Source organism: Apaloderma vittatum, unplaced genomic scaffold (genome assembly GCF_000703405.1).
Source record: "Apaloderma vittatum isolate BGI_N311 unplaced genomic scaffold, ASM70340v1 scaffold9505, whole genome shotgun sequence".
NCBI classification, from domain to species: domain Eukaryota; kingdom Metazoa; phylum Chordata; class Aves; order Trogoniformes; family Trogonidae; genus Apaloderma; species Apaloderma vittatum.
The window spans coordinates 17,827-38,374 of record NW_009717638.1 but is presented as its reverse complement, the minus strand read 5'-3'; the positions used below and the strand labels follow the sequence as shown (position 1 = coordinate 38,374).

General features: G+C 38.7%; 1 protein-coding gene across 1 annotated transcript in view; it reads left to right on the top strand.

Moving 5' to 3' along the window:
- Positions 1-614: 614 nt before the first annotated feature.
- BRD9 (bromodomain containing 9) overlaps positions 615-20,548 on the top strand; it is a gene marked incomplete at both ends in the record, with an annotated part of 23,460 nt that continues 3,526 nt past the window's right edge. Inside the window, 15 exons of the mRNA XM_009869979.1 lie at positions 615-835; positions 2,579-2,711; positions 4,096-4,156; positions 5,055-5,199; positions 7,541-7,651; positions 8,482-8,594; positions 11,651-11,783; positions 12,634-12,709; positions 13,314-13,409; positions 13,817-13,949; positions 14,744-14,855; positions 15,876-15,914; positions 16,988-17,090; positions 17,546-17,713; positions 18,355-18,454. Of these exons, the coding sequence (XP_009868281.1) occupies positions 615-835; positions 2,579-2,711; positions 4,096-4,156; positions 5,055-5,199; positions 7,541-7,651; positions 8,482-8,594; positions 11,651-11,783; positions 12,634-12,709; positions 13,314-13,409; positions 13,817-13,949; positions 14,744-14,855; positions 15,876-15,914; positions 16,988-17,090; positions 17,546-17,713; positions 18,355-18,454 (1,744 nt within the window). The remainder of the gene's footprint in view (positions 836-2,578; positions 2,712-4,095; positions 4,157-5,054; positions 5,200-7,540; positions 7,652-8,481; positions 8,595-11,650; positions 11,784-12,633; positions 12,710-13,313; positions 13,410-13,816; positions 13,950-14,743; positions 14,856-15,875; positions 15,915-16,987; positions 17,091-17,545; positions 17,714-18,354; positions 18,455-20,548) is intronic.

The window sequence follows — 20,548 nt, the reverse complement described above, 5'->3', positions numbered from 1 at the left end:
GGAGGCGTAGGGCGTCTCAAATTGTAGCAGGTTTTCGCAAATAATATTTTGAGGAGCAGCGTCGTAATTTTTCCCTCCGGTGAGGCCGCGCCGCGAAGCCTGTGTTGGGCTTTGGGCCCCTCAGGGCGGGCAGGACAGGGAGGGGCTGGAGCGGGTCCGCAGAAGGGCAGCGGAGCTGGGGAAGGGTCTGGAGACCGAGTGGGCTGAGGGACCTGGGGTTGCTCAGCCTGGAGAGGAGGAGGCTGAGGGGAGAGCTCCTCACTCTGCAACTGCTTGAAAGGCAGCTGTAGGGAGGTGGGGTCGGCCTCTTCTCACAAATAACAAGCGATGGGACAAGAGGAAACGGCCTCAAGTCGCGCCAGGGGAGGTTTACATTGGATATTAGGAAGAATTTCTCCCCCAAAAGGGTTGTCAAGGCCTGGCATAGGCTTGTAGAGTCCCCATCTCTGGAGGGATTTCAAAGCCCTGCAGATGTGGCTCTCAGGGACACGAGTGGGCCTAGTATTGCCAGGCCGCTGGTGATCTTAAAGGTTTTTTCCAACCTAAACAGTTCTGTAATCGCTGTATGCTGTCACCTCCACGTGCATTTATGGAGTGTTTCTTTTTTAATTTAGATTATGTGGATAAGCCTTTGGAAAAACCTCTGAAGCTGGTGCTTAAAGTTGGAGGAAGCGAAGTGACTGAGCTCTCCGGATCAGGGCACGATTCCAGTTACTATGATGACAGGTCAGATCATGAGAGAGAACGGCATAAAGAAAAGAAGAAGAAAAAGAAAAAAAAGTCTGAGAAGGAAAAAGAAAAACATCTAGATGATGAGGAAAGAAGAAAGAGAAAGGTAAGCTGTGAGTTTTTAAAATTCAGGCATACCAGTCTTCATGCCTGCTTGTCAGGCTTTAAATCTGGAACAGAATACCCAAACTACTTCTGCCTTTTTTTTCCTCCTTAGTCTTTGGTTTTTTCCCCTCCTTTGTGTTTGTTTGTTTTGTCCTCCTTTTCGTTGGGTTTTTTTTCGTCCTTTTTTTCTTCCTTTTGTGTTGTGGGTTTTTTTTTTCCTCCTTCTTTTCACTGTTGCTAGAAGCTTTATGTTTGGAGACAGCACTTCATAAATGTAGAAAACCAGCATGTATGTGCTGGTGTATATCTCTCCTTTTCTGAACACAGTAAAAGCTTCTTTCTTTAACTGCTTGGTTATCCACTTGCTTTGTGTGTAGATACGAATGCTTACGTTTTTAAGTCAAATGTTTTGTATTTCAGCCAGGTCAGAAGCAGATTTGGGGAGGGTATTTTCACCTTTTCGAGTAAATCTGGATTATGTGTTTTGTTTGGGAGATATGCTAATTTATTGGACATTGAAATTGATACGTTTACTCAAAACATCTTTCTGAAATCTAGTTTGTTGTGCAACTAGGTCAGAATAGACTTGTTGGCTCTTTTTTAGATTAACGTGCACACTAGGCTTTGTGACTTTGTTAGTAGCAAACGATGTGGTCACCTTAGTTCTCTGTGATGAACCTTTAGGGCTTGGAGTCAGCAAGAAAGCTTTGACAGTAGTTACATGTACGATTTCATCTTAATAATATTGGTTTTGCATATTAATAATTCTCTGACCTGTCTGGCTTTTTAATTCTTTTCTGTTGTGTAGTTATATTATTCTCATACGGCAGTTTTTCACTACTGCTTTTTGCAAGCATCTGTCATTTTAAATTGATTATTTGTTAGGCTTGTGTTAGTCGAAAGTGATTTATCTTCTAGGATCATTCAGAAGCTCTTGAATACAGGGCGGGCGGTGGAAAATTTTCTTTGCACGTACATTTTCAGGTGTTTCAGTTAAGAGTGTGGCGGGGACCTGAAAAGGAGCACACCAACGGGTTTTACGTATCAAAGTGTTTGTTTGCCTTTGCTGAGTTCTGGGGGTGTTCGTTTAGGTTTTTCTTTCCCCACAACGTCGTTATTAGTGCCTGCAGAAGAAGCTAACGAATAGATCAGTAACAAAACTGCAGTCTAAACACAGTTAATGCCGTTCTGTGCAAACATGAGTAACGACTGTAAGGTTACAGGAATGACTTGGGCATCCCGTTGCTTTGAAGCTTGGGAAGAGATTGTTACTTGCCACTGTGTTTATGTAGCATTTCTTTTGTAGGCTTCCTAAATTATCACATAATTTATTGGATCCTGTAACACGCCAGACCACATAAACACATTGATCGAGGCAGAGCTACGGACTGATCTTTACTGTATATTTAATTAACTTCTGTTACACTCTGGTGTAGTATCATGTAATTTTGCATATGAATAGCTTCAGAGTTTGTGGTTGTTTTTGGTAAAGTACAATAAGTAATGATAGAGCAATAGCATATTAAATACGAAGAAGGAAAAGGTGAATAGTATTAGTTTTAATCAGAGAAAAACATTGAAAAGTTACAGTGAAAATATTTGCGCTGTTGTTTAAACCCTGTTTACGCTTCATATATAGATGGAGCATTTCAAACAAAAAATCACTGTCTCTTACCTTTTGACATGTGTGATTGCATGTGCCAGGTATGTTCTTTTAAAATCTGTCTTCATCCTCCTCTGCTAGGAGGAGAAAAAGAGGAAAAGGGAGAAAGAACAGTGTGACACTGAAGGAGAAACTGATGACTTTGATCCTGGGAAGAAAGTGGAGGTTGAACCTCCTCCAGATCGTCCTGTCAGAGCGTGCAGAACTCAGCCAGGTGAGCAGTGTGAAAGATTAGATCATCTTGGGTGTTTGGAAAAGTGCATGCAGCAAGGCTTTCGCCAAAGGTAACAGAATTTGAAATTTCCATAAGAATTTGCTGAAATCTAGAGACTTTCTTTTTTTCAATGTTCAGAACTTTCTACTATCTGAAAAATCAACATTCCTCTCAGTGCCTCTGCATTTTAGTAGGTTTCTTTTCATGTCACTGAACTTGCCAAGGACATTTGTCTCCCTGGCTCCTGTTACTTGGCAGAATAAAGCTAGTATAAAAATGGTATTCTGTGTACTGATCCCAGAATTCCTTCTCATTAGCATTATCCAGTGGAATCTCTTGCTTATAAAAATTTTCAAGTACATTATGATCTTGGTACACATTGGCCTGGAAATGGAACTTTGTAATAAGAACTTGTATTTTAGGAATTTTTAGGTCTTGTCTTTGAAATGCTGCCGAGTGACTGGCCAAGTAATTTATTGAGGAATTTTCTAATTGAAAGTTCACATTAAATTATGGAATAGTGTTTGTCAATTGTCAAAGTGACATAACAAGGGCAACAGAAATTTTCTGGTCAAAGCTTGATGCTTCTGGGTGGTCTGAAGCCTTGAAAAACTGTCCTGCTAAGAACCAGTACCTTTATTGACAAGACTTCTATCTTCATCTGCTTGGAAAGTGTCATTTGAAAGCATATAAATGATATTAACCTGGTCTGATTGAGAAGGGAAATGTCTCTCTATCAGGATGAAGAGCTGAAGTTTTAATTCTAGATTTCAGCATACTCCTGCTTTAGTTTTTCAAACTTCCCGTTAAAGCTAGATCTCTGAAGTATGTGTGTGGAGGATGTCCTTAATGTGTAGTGTTTATCGTTTAATCTGTACGGGAAGCGAAATCGCAATCCCTGCCTCTCTTGCCAGCGACTCTGCATCTGTTTGTCACTCTTCTTTTTGACTGACAAGACTGAGAGAAGCTAGTTGTGTGGGTGTGCAATAAAGAAACCCTGACAATTGTGTGGATAAGATGTTGTACAAATTTGCCAAGTCCAGCACTGGAGTAACCAAGTTTCACTTTTCTTTTCCTGTAAAATACGTAACACCTTATTTTTGCCTGAGTACGTTTTCTTACAACTACTGGATTTGGCATTACAACTGCTTTAACTTCTACTAGTTTTGAATGTGATTAAAATTCAGTAAGTGGTAAAGATGAAATAGTTACACTTAGAAACCTGATGTGCCTCTACTTTGAAATCCGCTTCTTGTGGACCTTTGAGTCGGTATGCACCGTACTTGGACTTAGGATTTTCTGACTAGTATTTCTATTTTAAAATACATGTATACCTGTATTCTTTTTCATTGTACTTACCCCGTGTTTCCGTCTCAAACTGCAGCTGAAAATGAGAGCACACCGATCCAGCAATTACTAGAACACTTCCTTCGCCAGCTTCAAAGGTATTAAGCATCTGGTATCTGCCACCGCGTTGACAGCATCTGGTGCATATTTTTGTGTTATTTCACATTTCTTATCCCGGTTTTCTGTTTGAAAATAGTGCCTAAAGACTGGCTGTAGCACAATCGTGAGCCTTGGCAACTGTGTCAGACCTGGTCATTTTTTAAAAAATAATTGAGTGGAATTATTGCTAACTACACGATTCTGGTTTTTGGTAGGGAAGTGTTTTGCGAGATGTTATACGTCTGTCAAATATTATGACTTAGTTTAGGAGTTCAGAAAGTTATGAGTTTTGATAGTTTAAAAGATTGTTCTCAGGAAATTCTGTGTCCTCTGTCATATACCAAAGCAAGCTTATACCTGCTTACTTTGACAATCCGTGTAATTTGGAGAGGCTTTAAATTACTATTATTTTTTTGCTTAAGATGTTAACCCTGTACCTCATGCTTTAAAAAGAACCCACCAAAACAACAACAAAAAAATCATTTTCCTTTTTTATTACCTTGCAATAAGCTGAACTAGGAGCTAATTTGAAAATGCTAAATGCTGTTTGTGAGGTCTTTTAAAAATGAGAATTGAAGAGTTTATTGGTTATTACTCAGTGAAGCCAGAAGACCTTAACTGGAGTGTAAATAGAGACACAGGAAGCATACAAGAAATAATTAAGTAATTCAAGAACTAGCTGAATATCTTTCAAAAAGTCTGCATACATGTAATCAAAATTCTCTTCTGTGTTAGGAAATTTTTCAAATATGCCCTTGTTTTATGAGAGTGCTTTTGGTGTTCTGTTTGGTTTTTTGTCAAGTATTTCTGTTCTTTTTATACTATTAATGTGATCAGTTAATGATGATCATTTTGTGTACTGATATAAATCTAAACGTATTGTTTTTCTTTTTTTAGGAAGGATCCTCATGGGTTTTTTGCTTTTCCAGTCACGGATGCCATTGCTCCCGGATATTCCATGATAATAAAACACCCCATGGATTTTGGTACAATGAAGGAAAAAATTGCAGCAAATGAATACAAATCAGTCACTGAATTCAAGGTGAATTGATAGAGATTTAGTTACTTCGGAACTCTTAATAAGAAACCAAAGATTCTTTTTTAACTGTAGAAGGCTTTCTTAGATTATTTTAATATACATTCTTTCAGAACTGAGCACTTCTGTATATGCTGTGTGTTAGAATGCTTTTCTTGCTTTGTTTTTCATTGTGGAATGTTCAATATTTGTCAGAATCTACTGTGATCTACTATAAATTACTGTAAAAACCAAGATCATGCTCTAAAGTTCTGTGGAATTCATGCTGCTAGACATAAATATAACTGAGACCTCGCAAAGACCTAAGCAGTTGAAGAACCTGAAACTCTTTTATTTATTTATTTATTTATTTATTTGTTAAAAAGTCTAAACCTGATTAGATTGATTAAAAGTCGGTTTTGATGTCTATAGGAAAACTGTATATACTGAAGCTTTTTGTATAAGATCCAGTAACAACTACAGATTTTTATATTTTTTTAATCTTGTAATTATTCTCTTTTCCGTGTAACTTCATTTGGAATCGTCTTTTGGCAGAAACTTCCTTGGCAGGTTTATTGGCAACTTGCCTCGGCTATTTTGCGTACTGCTGTTGCTGTAATACTTTACAGGATGTGTTGTGGTTTTACAGACAGCTCAGTAAATCTTTTCATGGTGTTGCCAGCCCCTGGAAGCAGAGGTGTTTCCTTTAACTGATTCATCAAGTTCTGTCAGCTGCCTTCAGTATTGGTGTTTTCTGAAGTGGTGTTGATACAATAGACATTGGCTTGTTTCTTAGCGTTCATTTGTTTCCAGCGAGGTGAGCAGAGGATGGCTTATGCTTTGACAAGGTTGATTCTGTTTTGTTACGTGGGCTTTATTTTAAAAAAAAAAGTCTAGGAATTCATAGGAAATAGCACAGAAGGATTCGTAATAGCATTGCCGGTTGGCCATGCCTTCATGTCTCAAGATTGCCTCACTAACGGAAGGCAGATGGCTTAAACGCTGTAAAAAGTCACCGGCTACCAGTCGAAACTCCTTTCGCTTGCTTAGTATGGGCTTGATATAAATACTAAACCATGAGAAGAGCACTGCTCTGACATCCCTGGATGGAAGCAGGAAATAAAACGATTTTTTGTTTTTGCAGAACCTGGTGAGATTTGCAGTAGGGCAAGGTTTCTTTCATAAGTGTCAGAGAAAGTCTTTTGGAAGACTTGTGTGTCCAGCAGCCATAGTAGCCTTCAGAAATCTTTGCCTCAGGAAATCTGTTCACTGGTCTCTAAGCTCAGCGGGTTCATTTTTCAAAAACCTTTCTGTTTGCCTACAGTTTTTTGCACTTAACCAAGTAATCATCTGATATAGCAAGACTTGTGCACAAAACCCAGTTGCATTGGTGTCTACAGAAGTAAATAAAACCTAAGTGCATGAGCAATCATTGTTTAAATATTGAAAAAAGTTAGAGAGAAAGATCTAGTTTTAAATCATGTACCAGTTTAATTTGTTAGGCTCCCATTTGTGAAGTGCCTGGAAAGACTACTGCAGGATTCTTCGTTATGGATTTGCCGACTTCAGAAATTTCCAGAGGCGTATAGTATTGTCTTTTTAAATCAGTGTTTCATAGAGCTTCTAATAATGCTTTCTGTGCTTCACAGAAAAAAAGGCACCCTAGAAATAGCTTTTGCAATCTGCACCAAACTTGGGCGGTTCTGGCTACAGTGAGGGTGTTGCACCTTTGTTTTGGGAAGTTGTGTCAGTAAAAATTACTCGAAGTTGGGTATGACAGATGACCATTCAAAGGAGAAGACAAAATCAGGCTTGGCTGCCCTGTTCTTCTGTTGCATGTGATGAGCATCTAGAAAGAAGGCTATTTCTTATGCTTAGAATTCGTTTTCTTTTTTTGTTGTTTTTGTTTAGTGCAAGTGACCTGGAGAAGGAGTTAAATTACTAGAATTAAAATTATATGTAATATACTTTGTATCCTTCTGCTATCATTGTATTTTTCAAGTCTGTTTTGATTTAGAAGGTGCGTAGAACACCAAGGAGTACTTACCTTTCTGCCTTAGTCCTTTAATATCCTCGTTTCTTATGTTTAGTCTGTTTGCATAAGGAGAAAATGTTCCATTCAGGGAAAAGGTGATGTTTTTTTAATAACCAAAAAGCCAATTCCACACAAAACTGAGCATCTTGAAGAAGCAAATAGGAGCTAAACCTTTGCAATTCTGTGTCACTTCTTGGTTTGTATTTGCTTCATGAGTCTGATGCTAAAATACTGTTGTGTTCTTTGCAGAGCAGCCGTGATGGAATGGTGTCTTCCGGTCATCTAAGAAAGGACTTTGAAATTTTAATGATTCTTTTGTTTTGTATTTTACAGGCAGATTTTAAACTGATGTGTGATAATGCAATGACTTACAACAGACCAGATACTGTTTACTACAAGCTAGCCAAGAAGATACTGCACACAGGCTTTAAGATGATGAGCAAAGTAAGAGACCTATTAAAAACAAAAAGCAGAAACTCTTTGGGTTTTTTGGTTGTCATAATTAAAAGGAACGTAACTAATAACAATGATAAATGTTAGTTTATCAATCTGTGATTAATTGTAGCAGTCGCTGTCACTGCTGCTATATTTAAGGGATCCGTAACATTCTTGTTGCAACCACACCCTGGTTATTCAACCTCCTCTTCACCACTGAGGTCTGTAGGAGCCTCTTCCGCTGGCTTCAGTGAAAGCAATTAAGAGGCACAGATGTAAAACGCAATGGCAAAACATTGCTTCTGGCTGAAACTTTGAAAACAAAATCTCATTTAAGTTTTATTTCTGCACGAACAAGAATGCTTTTCTGTTTTTGGAGGTGGTGGGTGTATGGGAGGTTTCGGGGGGTGCACAGACGCGCGTGTGCAAACACACTTTTGACTGGAATGCGGTTGTTGGCGTGTAAAATGAAGTTATGGTGAGCTGCTCTGTGTGTGTGTGTGCGCGTGTGTTGCAGTTATGGTAAGTTTTGTGTAAAACAGGCGGTTGTCTTTGCATATGCAGTTTTGCTTGTTTGTTTGTTTCTCTCTCAATAGTTGGGCTGCAGCAATTCTGATGCCATGCTACCATGACCAAATCATGTTGCATCGCCATTGGAAACGAGGCATTAAAGAACAAAATAAGGCCATGGCCATTCCCATCCCATCCCATTATCATAGCATCTTGGCTATGAGGGAAAGGTTAAGTCCCTGCCGCTCTGTCCTTTCTGATTCTAGGAACGGCTGTTAGCTTTGAAGCGCAGCATGTCGTTTATGCAGGACATGGATTTTTCTCAGCAGGCAGCTCTTTTGGGTGATGAAGACACAGCAGTTGAGGAACCTGTCCCTGAAGTTGTTCCTGTACAAGCAGAGACTACCAAGAAATCCAAAAAGCAAAATAAAGAAGTTATTAGGTAAAGGTTTTAATGGGCATGCTTACTGGTTTGTCGCAGCTTTTGTAGGACTAGACAGCAGCAAAGAGTGGAGGGGGAAAAAAAAACCGCACCTCCTTTCTTTCAGCCTTTCTTTGTGGTTCGTAGCATAAAGGGGCAATTTTATTTATTTGATTATTTACAGAACTAGTTGGATAACCTAGTGATTCCCAACTTGAAACAAACAATTCAAAGAATGACTGCATATTCTTTCAAACACTTAATATATATATAGAGGTATCTTTATCCTTCTTTATATTAAATAATGAGTAGTTTCTTTTCATGATGGCTTGAAATGTTCTTTCATTTTGACATAGCCACAAACACCATTGCATTTTACCTTATTTTTTTTACTATTATTTTTTTAAGCCTGAAGTGATTGACTGTGTCACAACCTAGACAGGATCTTTCTGGGAGGGCAACGTGGCCCCAGATCAGTAAACGATTTTAATAAATTTTAGTCGTATCTAGGAGGACATAAAGATAGAGGAGATTATTTCTGAAGCAGACGATAACATCTTCCCAGCAAAATCTTATTGAGCTTCTTTGTAAAAAAACCTTTGCTAGTGCAACAGCCATCTTCCAGCTAATAGGCACCCCCCATGTCACAAGTTGTAAGTTTTATAACTAAAATCTAATTTTAGTCAGAGTTATATTTTCTACCTTATGAACATTTACAAGAGAAATACCTGGTTCAGTTTTCCTACGTGGACATCCTAGGATAGATGTTGAAATTAAATTGTAGAGCATTATTTCAACTGGAATTTTATGAAAACAAAGCTATTGGAGCATTACTAGTCATATCTTAAATAATCTGATCAGGTAGATGTGTTCTGCTTGCTTCTTAAACATCCAAAGTTAAAAATTGTAATGAGACTTGTTATTTCAAGTTCATGCTCTGTCATTTTTGTTAAAAATGAACTTAAGAGTTCTAATCAGCCACATGTTTTTCATTATGCTTCAGGAATCATTGTAATCCTGCTTAAGGGCTGATGGAAGTAGTATCTTAGTGTAGTTGTGTTGTGGAAAAGAGAAAGTGCACCATACATCCTCAAAAATAATTTTTAACAGAGTCATTTTTTAGGCCGGAACTAGTCTGATGTTAGCATACAGAAACATTGCCTTGCCATGGAGAATTATCAAAATGTCACTTGTTCTTTGTTTAAGGGATTGTGTGTAGGAGTTAACTGAAAGTGCCTTTCTGTAAACAAGGCTTGTTTGAGGGGGAGGTGGTTTGGGGTTTATTTGGTTTGTTGGTTGTTTTGGGGTTGGTTTTTTTTGAGGATACAGTGATTGGTGCCAGAATAATAGATTTACTGTTCTGATTAATTCTGACATAAACTCCCTTACAGGAGTAACCTTGTACTTTGCTGCTTGAGATGTGCTCACCTTCAAATACAGCTAGCTAACAGAGCAAGATATCGATTCTGACAGGCAACACAGTGCTGCTCTGTCTTTAATTTCGACCTTAACATACGATTCAAGCAGTTGAAAAATAGCTTGCGGTTAATTTTATCCTGATACCAGTTTCCTTGCAATCAGTCATGGTATAAATTTACTTGCCTGTTCTTTTCAATGTTTACGTAACTTCAGTAGTCAGAATTAGTTCTTTTTTTTTTTTTTTTTTCCAATTGACTTTTCAAACACTTGCACTTTGACATCAGTAAGATAGATATTATTCTTTTGATGTACAAGAAGAGTTTTGGGGGGAGAATCGAACCAAACAGCAGATACTTTTGCCGTCATATTTCACGGTTAAAACCAGATATAACTGAAATCAATGATTGCAAAATGTTCAAGCAGTTTAGACCTCTATACTTAGTTTAAAAAGTGACTTATCACTTGGACACCCTAATATCCAAGTAGTTTTTGAAAATTTTGTCCAGGATGTTGCAACCTTCTGAACGTTCTTTCAAAATTCTTATCCTTGAAGTGTTCTGTAAAGTGTGATAGAAAGTGCCAGTTGTTGAGGACTTTCCTGCTGTGTACACCCTTTCTTAAACTTTCAATGAAACAAAAATCGTCTAACACATTTGTCTCATAATAGTATGATCCTCTGATCTTTTTATTGTCTTTAATAGCAAAACTTTCTTGTGTATCGGATCTGAATCTCTATACAGAGAGAAATTCTTAGCTAAGCAAATGGAAGAAGATCCCCCACGAGAGAGAAATGGATTTGGTGTGAGGAGATGCTCTACCCAGTACCTAAGGTGTTTGGCCCTAGTGTCTAATGTCCATATAATTCCCTGAAAGATTTTGATGTACCAAGTTTATTTTAAATATATAATATAATGAAGACTGCTGTATGCTACTGATATCTTCACACTTCCCCTTATAATACTATTTTTCTCTGATTTTATATAATGGCTAAGATATGTCCTGTTCCATCCTAGGTATGGTTATTTGTTATTTTTTTATTGTTTTGGTGCTTTAATGGAAAGAGATCTACTGCAAGATAAACATTAAATTCCGTAATTTCAGTGAAAAGGAATGGTGTGATTGATACTGATTAGAAATACTAATTGCCGATATTAACAAACATAGGAATTAAAAGACTCCCTGTTAGAATGGGAGCAGTGTCCTACTTTTATGAGCAACTAAATAATATAATCCTCATAAATGCAGTCTTTTTTTTTTCCTCACATTAGACTTACAGAGTCGTTATTTCTTTTCTGCATCTTTCCATTGGGAATTTGTGAAAATAGCAAATTTGTGCATGTGGGAGACTAAGGACACGTACAGCATTCACCTTGTGTTAATGCACTTTTACTCCCACTCTCGGTTTTGCAGAACTCCCTTTATTTTCATCAAGGTGCAGAAACAATTGAAGTTTTGGAGTTCAGTAGTTTGGTAGCTCTCAGCTTCTGCTGCAAAACTTCAGTTTCCCAATATGATCATAACTGCACGTAAATGCTGAAGTAGACTGAAACCTGGGAGAGGAGTGGGATACATTGTTCTATTTAGCAAGCCCAGAATTCAGCCCTGTGTTTTGTTTTTAGCTTTTTCATTCCTACAGCTCCTCCTCTTCTCTTTCTTAGCTGCATGTTTGAACCCGAGGGAAACGCGTGCAGCCTGACCGATAGCACTGCTGAAGAACACGTCCTGGCGCTGGTGGAACACGCAGCAGACGAAGCTCGGGATAGGATCAATCGATATCTCCCCAACAGCAAGGTCTGCTGCACCACAGAGTTCACAATTCCACTTGGTGTCTTAACGCTGTTACGCTTTGTCCTCGTTTCGCGTTCTCTAGCCACCACCGCAGTTGAAAAAAGAATTAGAATGTTGCTGTTTTCCACCTCTTTTTTTAGGAATTGCTGCAGAAGAAACATTTGCTTTGAAGCATTAGTGGTAGTGGTTGTGTTTTCAAGCATAAATATCTGTTCCTTGGCCAGTGGCTGCCTTGGGCTCGACTAGATTAGCAAGTAAAGCCTCAGAAAAACATGGGAGAAGGTTTAGCTTTTCCAGTGTATTTCTGTTTCTTCGAATAATGGGGAGACTTGCTAGGATTGAAGGCTATTTGAAACCTCCAGAGTAAGTGTGACTTTTTAAGAAGGCTTTAAAGCAATGCCAGTCTTCTGCTAATTGCTAGTTTTACTGGAAAAGCCTTCCACGTCGGTGCAGTTGGTTTTGCAGCATTCAAGAAAGAGTTTGAGGTCTGCAGCTCTTAATTGTCTAAGCTGCTAATTGGCCAGACAACCCTCTGCAGATCCCACTGGATCTAGGTAGCACTGGCACTTTCTCAGAGTTGAGCTCATGTTAACTTTTGCCATCGTTTGAAGGTGGTGTTTCTTATTTTCTTTCCAGCATGGCTCCATACTAATGAAAATGGAAGAGGTTTTGCCTTGGATGCAAACTTTAGATCTGATTTAGGAACATGAACAAGGAGTTGTACGTGTGACACCCAAACTTGTACTCCGAAGTCTTCTGTTCTGAACCGTTTGCTAGGTGGTGATAAACAGCCGTGACTGAGTTTGGACTCTTTGGCAATATTGCTTTTATATCTCTGTGGTTCTCTTCACAGATTGGTTATCTGAAAAAAAATGGAGATGGAACTTTGTTATTCAGTGTAGTAAATTCATCTGACCCCGAAGCAGAAGGTAAGTGCCACAGTCTTTCAAGCAAACGTTTCTAATATTGAACATTCTAGCAAATGTTTTAGTCTTAACTGTACAGATAGATCCTGTGTAGTATAGATGAGGGTTTTCTTTTGTTTTTTAAAAAAAAAAAATTCCCCAAAGGATTTCCCCCAACAGCTATGTTTAATATCTTCGGTATCAAGTATTTCTCTTTGCCTCTCAAACTTTCATTCCTCAGATGCTCTGTTTTACTGCTGCTAACAGTGAGAAGGTAAAATAATACCTATTTACAAGCACTTACGAGTTGCTACAACTTCACAGAGAATGTGGAAGGCAGGCTTTTGCTCAGAGTACCCCGTAGTGTTAACATCTAACAGATAAAAGTGAATGGAAGTGCTGTAATCCTATGTAAATGTGCAAGGCACAGATGCTAGTATGCAATTGCCTTTCCCCTTTTTTATTTTGTAATTTAAATTATCAGCTAAATTTTGGTTTAAATGTACAGATTTGGCCTTTATGGTAACTGCAGCTTTTTAAAATAGCAAAATTTAAGTACTCGCCATTAATAAATCTTAAATGTAGAATGTTTTTCTAAAAATCATCTTCTTTTAAATGAAATTATTAGAGGAAGAGACTCACCCAGTTGATCTGAGTTCACTGTCAAGCAAATTATTACCTGGCTTCACTACACTCGGCTTTAAAGATGAACGAAGAAATAAAGGTAAATGCCAAAGAACATATTTTAACTTTGTGTTAACCGTTTGAGCAATTTCTTGAAACAAAATAATTTTGGACCATGCCTGTCTCCAAATGAAAGTTCATTTGGTTATTTCTATATTATATAATTATTCCATTTACAGCAGAACGCAGTTTTAATTAAATTAACTTTTTTGCTGTAGTGTTGTAGCCACACTAGAAGCTTTCCAGTACTGATACTCCATTTTCTCTGGAGGAAATACTTTTTCCTGAGCAACTGTGCTTAGAGCTGAGAAAAAACCTTTAGGTCATTTGTGTTTTTGTATCATATGACAAGGATTTCAAACTGTTTCAGAAAACCCCGCCTGCCCCATTAACTGGTCTTTTAAATTTATGTTCATTGTTTGTCCTCTCTTTCTTCTGCCTGTCTAGTTACCTTTCTTACAAGTGCCAGTACAGCACCTTCCATACAAAACAACTCGATATTTCATGATTTGAAACCAGATGAAATGGACCTCCTATACTCGGCATACGGGGATGAAACTGGGATCCAATGTGCCTTAAGGTAAGCGCTTCCTGCTGCGGAGGCCCAGCTTCTCAATTTTAGGACAAAAAAGTTTGACTGACTGACAGCTAGGAGCCACCAAATCCTCCAGATCAAGTTTTTCGAAAATCTCTTTTAAAATAATAACTCACTGTAAAGTTGAATTCATTTTCATCCTTGTTGATGTTTTTTTTTGTTTGGTTTGGGGGGAGATTGTGTGTGTTTGGTTTGGGGTTTGTGTTTTTTCCATCTGCACTGTTACGCCTCCCTATTTTATTGCAAGTCTGTTATGGATCTTATTATTAGGGTCTTTGACCACAGGATACTATAGGTCACTAAAAATGTTGCATTTTGCTTTAAACCCAGCAGTAGATAGGTTTAGATATCCAAGTAATAGATTTCAGTGCCTCTAAAACTGTGATATGTTTAATGAAGTTTCAAAACAGTTGAAGCTACTGGAAAAGGAAAATGCCACTTTTCAATGAATTGTCAAGCTTTTTTTTTAACCCCAACCTTTTTTTCTTTCCTTTGTGTTCTTTGGATTTGTTTTTTTAACCCACTACCAATGATAGTTCAAGGGTAAGTTTCCTGGTAGCTGTGAAAAACAAGTGTGCACATGCATTTACCTCCGTTTTAAAAAAGACGAAAAAGAAAAACCTAACTTGAAAGCCTTAATTACTTTTCTGAGGAAGCAGAAAAGAGTAATAGAAAAAGGAAAGTATAGGTGTAATACAGTATATTTGTGGAAAACTAAACTGAAATATTTTTTTATGAAAGTAAACATTTTCTGTAACTCTTATATCTGTTCCTCCCAGCTTACAAGAATTTGTAAAGGATGCTGGAAATTACAGCAAGAAAATAGTAGATGATCTTCTGGACCAGATCACTAGTGGAGATCATTCCAAAACCATTTATCAGCTAAAGCAGGTGTGTCCTTAACGGCAGCAACGGCCGAAATTTACCGAAACAAAAAACTGCAAAATCTGGTTTCTTGTTATCTTCACTCTGATGACACTCTGTTATCTTCACAACTGATGCCATTCTGAATGATTCAAGAAAAAGGGAGATGAAGGGGAGGATGGAAGGTAGTCAGACTTCGTGATGTGATGGAAATGGGATTAGGCTAAATCTCTGCAGATTTAGAAGTGGAATAGTGGTGATGTTTGGGGAAAAGGAGACAGCTCTGGGCAGCCTGGGCCAGGGCTCCAGCACCCACACAGGGAAAAAGTTTTTTCTAATATTTTTGTGGAACCTCCTGTGCTCCAGCTTGTACCCATTGCCCCTTGTCCTGTCACTGGACATCACTGAGCAGAGCCTGGCTCCATCCTCCTGACACTCCCCCTTGACGTATTTATAACCATGACTGAGGTCACCCCTCAGGCTCCTCTTCTCCAGCTGCAGAGCCCCAGCTCCTTCAGCCTTTCCTCCCCAGGGAGATGTTCCATCCCTCCATCATCCCTGGGGCTGCGCTGGGCTCTCTCCAGCAGTTCCCTGTCCCTCTGGAGCTGAGGGGCCCACAACTGGACACAACATTCCAGACGTGGCCTCACCAGGGCAGAGCAGAGGGGCAGGAGAACAATAAGCTGCAGGAAAAAGCTGCCTGCTCTGCTGTAGCTCTGCAAACTCTTAGAGGTTAACTCGTTGCACAGAAATCTGTTAGGAGCAAGTTAGCGATAGCTAAGCCGCTCCTGGAGAAGGGAAATGTTCTGCACAACCTCGTGGGTTCTGTTCCAATGCTACAGATTTATTCAGATGTAGAAACCTGAAATTAATCTAGTGATAGTTGAAAAGAACTCTTATTTCATAACAGTAACTGTTACATACTTTAAGAACCTGTCTCCAGCCTCGTTTTTCGTGGGAATTTGAATATACTCGAAACTGTACAAAAGAGATTACTTGCTCTTATTTTGAATAAAAGTAACTGTTAGTATTGCTTTTAATTTCCAGAGGCGAAACATCCCGGTAAAACCATTGGATGAAGTTAAAGTAAGCTATGCTGCTACTCAGTCCATTTGTGGGGGATTTTTTGTTTCTTTTTACTGGAAAAAGTGTTCTGGAATTTAGAGGAAGTGATAAAATCAGGCATTTGAATGTCGGAAGGCCAGAGGATATTTTGTGTGCATCTGTTCTGTATGATAGCACAGAAAAATACGGTGATTGGAGTCTATGATAAAGCAGAGGCTGTTAGGTTAGTCCTGAAGAGGTTGTTCTGGTTATTCTAAATTGTTTTTGCAAATGTATGCAGTCACCTGTTAGAGAAGAACTAGTCTTTATTTTTTTTGTGTGTGCCCTAGGATCTGGTCATGGTAAACCAGTAAATCAGGCAAACTAAGAGTATTCTTAGGAAATATAAATTGTGAAATGCTAAAATCTTAACATATGATTTGGTTCTCTAGGTTCTGCCGGTTCTCATAAAGGAGGAACACAAGTTGCGTAACACCTGTCCAGATTCTTCCAAGCAGATCATGGTAAAATGGTTTCTGTGTTATTTACTTCATTCTAGAATAAACTTTCAGTACTTAGACGGAGTGTCAGACAACCTGTTCTGGTTTAGTTATTGGATTAGTGGCTTTGTTTGTCCTGTTTTTCTGTATTTGTTAGTTTAATTCAAAATGCTTAACAGCCTCAGAGGCAGAAAGACCGCTTAGGAATCTGAAATATACTTGATGAATACTGCTGATGAGTATTTGAGGTTCAACCTGCTGTAAAAGTGGAAAAAACAGTATTATTTATCAGTTTTACCACATCTATTGAAAATGCTTGTTAGAAATTTTGGGTAAATAATGCCTGTTCTGTGCTTTCATGGCTATTAATCAAGTCTTTCTTCAAGTGGTGCAGGTTTTATCTTGCAAATGATTTGCAACAACAGAAGATGCTCACTGCATTCCGTGATTATGTTATAGCAAGTAATGAAACTTACAGTTTTATAAATATTCCTTATATTTTGTGCAAAAGTGTCTATTTTGAGAGTGTAGATTCCTGCGTTCACGTTGAATGTTAAAAGGTTGTTATGACAGCTTGTCACTACTGCTGGTTTTCTGTTTCTTGTATGTTAATAGGTTGGAGAATCTGCTGGAGACAGCAATGCTTCTGACTTGGACTTTCTTTCTATGAAACCATATTCAGATGTATCTCTTGATATTTCTATGTTGAGTTCATTAGGTAAGTAATTAAATATACAAGCCATCAGGTACGGTTTAGTTAAATGAAACCTTGGTCTGCTTTTTCCTTTGAGCCATCTGTGTGCTAGCCAAGCTAACTTCTCCTATACCACCGAAGAAAACCAAGTATTTGTACTTGATGATTTTGATAGCTTCGCTTGTTTTTATGTGAATAATGTAAATGTTAAGAATCAGCATGGAGCTTCAGTTTGGAAATGTTACTGCTTCATCTGCTGCCTTCTGAAATAACTCCGGACTCGTGGAATGTCCCAAAACAAGAAGCAGAAGAAATTTCAGGTGTTGGAAAGATTTTAGCTTCAAATAAGGCAGTGGTAGAAAAGTATTGGGATGTTGTTTCAAAGACATCTCTTTAGATCTACTTTAAATACTCCAAGAAGTAACGTTCCCGTCTCTGCAGGCCGTGTGTGCCTAATTATGGTTTTTGGGGGCCCGTAGGGGAAGTGAAGAAGGAGCTTGATCATGACGACAACCATTTACATCTGGATGAAACAACAAAGCTGCTGCAGGACCTTCATGAAGCTCAGGCTGACAGAGTGGGATCCCGGCCGTCATCCAATTTGAGTTCCCTCTCCAATACCTCTGAAAGAGACCAGCATCATCTCGGTAAAGTCACCCGTGTTGCGGGAGTTGCGGTACTTCTGCTCTGACTGGAGCTGGTTAAAACTTACCTTTAATTTATGTAAATCCTTGCATGAAACTATTCAGATAAAGCACAGTGCTGGCTACAGGATCGTGCTTGAATTTTTAAATATGCTGACTGACAAATCCGTGCGTGCACTTGCATTTTAGGCTCTTAGAAACACTAAAGAGTAAGATTTCTTTTACTTTGCCGTAGGTGGACGCAGTGAGTAACAGGTGGGATCCCCCAACAGCCTGCCCGTGTCAAGTGTAAAATTCAGTGATAAGACAGGATGACAGCGTAACATGCCACTTAACATTTTGGTGCCATTTCTGGGAATATAGGAGATGTTGATTGGATGGTACTCAATTACATTTGGTTTAACTTTTCACCTTGCAGGAGTAGGACAATAGCTGCTTTTTCAAAAACAATCTAAACTGCTCAAGAATCTTGTAATTTCTTCTCTCAAAAATTCCTGTTTAAATATCATTGAAGTGTCTGTATCTCTCTAAAAGTCTGAAAGGAACATGAGAACTAGCCACGCTGTTTAGGTACAGAAATCTCACTCCGTTGTTTTTCTATACTTTTAAAGGTTTTGATTTTATTTCTTTTCTGTGTTCTGCAGGAAGCCCTTCTCACCTGAGCGTTGGAGAACAGCAAGACATGGTTCATGATCCCTATGAATTTCTTCAGTCTCCAGAAACTTCAAATGCCACTACTAGCTAGTCTGACGTGTACTATATATATTTTGTATTTTACTTGTATTATATTTTTATAAAGTTTTTGTCCATGGCAAAAACCACAATTTTGTCCTCTTTTCTATGAGGATTCCTGTAGAATATTGTTATATATACTAGATGAAACAAAAGAAAAATACCTGCTTAGTACATCGTTGTGTTAGCAGTGTACCAAAACTTGCTTTTGATTTGTTTGTCGAGGGGGGTCGTTGTGTGCTGGTGTGTGAATCTTGGCTGAAAATAGACAAATAGCCTGTTAGAAAAATTGGGATTTTTCTGAAAAGCGCTAATTTTCCCAGTAACCTTGTAGAAGTCCTGAAACGTTTCTAGTAAATTATCTGCCAGTTCTGGTCAGGTCCAAACTCGAACATCTTCAAGGAGGAAAATTCTATTTCAGCAGTGACGGAGCTGCATGAATTGTGATAATTATTGTTTCCCATCTAACCCTAATAATCTGTAGAAGTTGTTTTTGTTTTCCCATATTGTTAAATCTTTTGAAAATCAATTTAGGGAATACTAAATTTGAGCATAACAGTACTTGGTCGTTGCATTAAAATGCTGTGAGAATTCTTGCCCAGATCTGAAAAAGGTGGATGTTTTTGTGATCCCCCGTGTCTTGAAACACAAAGAAAATATTACAATACTTATATTTTTTAATTCAATATATGTATTTACTTGGATGGAAAAAATGCTAGATGTGTTCTTTTCAGTAACATTAAAATAAAACTTTTTATAACTCAGTACTAATGTAGCTGAGTGATTTTTGTAACATTGATAGGGGCAAGCTGGGCAAATGTTACGAATTTATAATGTTTTGGGAATTTGCAATATTTTGTAAATACATGGAATTCACAATATTTTGTAAATACTAACAAAAATACAAACCCAGTTGGGTTGTTTGCAAATCTGTTGGTCTTGCCAGGAGAAAATTTGTTGCCTTCTTTTTACTAAGTATGAGATAGCAGGAGTTCAGGTTTGAATTTTTGTGCTGCTTCAGAAGATAAATTTTGTGTGTAGCCGTAAACAAAACTGACTGTTGTTGGAACCAGGGAGGAAGCCTGTCAGGGAGCTGACAGCAAAGTGTTGGTGAAGATCTGTTCACTCAGAGCAGGGATTTGTGGTCTGGACTCTTTCCTTCCCCCACGCCTTTCTTAGGGGTGTGTGTTTATTCTTCAGCTCTTTCACCTAATTTTATGTTGGACCCATGATGATCCTGGCAGCTGTTTTCCCTCTTTTGAACACCAGCTGCCTGCTCTTCCTACTATCAAGTGAACTGCATCGAAAGCTTCTGAGTTTGAAACCTTCTTTGCTTCCCTCCTGTTCAGTTAGGTCTGGAAAACAACTTGAGAATGAGGAACTGGGAGGTCTTGAAGTTGGCGTCACCTGGCAAAGCAAGTTTGCTGGCAAAGCATTTTTACTTGTGAGCTGCCTCAGTTAGGAAGGACCTGACACTTGTGCTGCTCTCAGAACAAGCACCTGCAGCGTGCCTGCCAGTACGTCATTCTTGTGTCTTGCCTTAACGCTGCGCAGAAACACAGATTTTGGTGACATACTTGGCTAAAGGAGGTAAGTTTCCTACCTACGTCAGCCTTCTCTGACGCAATTATCTTGGTTTTGCAATTCCTTTAAAATGCAAGCTCTTGAGCTCTTGGATTATGTGTTTTTGGTGTGGTTTTTTTTTCTTTTTAGAGTGCGTACATTTGTGTTGGTCAAGCGAAGTTGGGATGGCACAGCTAGAACAGGCAGGAGGAGCACTGGTAGAGTTTACAGCAGAGCCAAGATACTGATCACATGAATTATTGAGGGATGAGGGTTACTTTTGAGCATACGGTAAACGTGTTCTCATTGCCCTCGTTGGCCTGTGCTAGAATTGCTCCAGTGAGTCTGTATCTCACTTGTACTGGGGAGCCTGGAGCTGGACACTCCAGGCGTGTCTCGCCAGCACTGATGAAAGGGAATGCCTATTTCATATTTAGCTCCTTTGGAAGAGAACTCGCACGTTTTTGGCAACGCATTTAAATCTGTTCTACACGAAATCTCGCTAGGTGGCACCGCAGGTCAACAAACCTGAGGCGAGAGCCA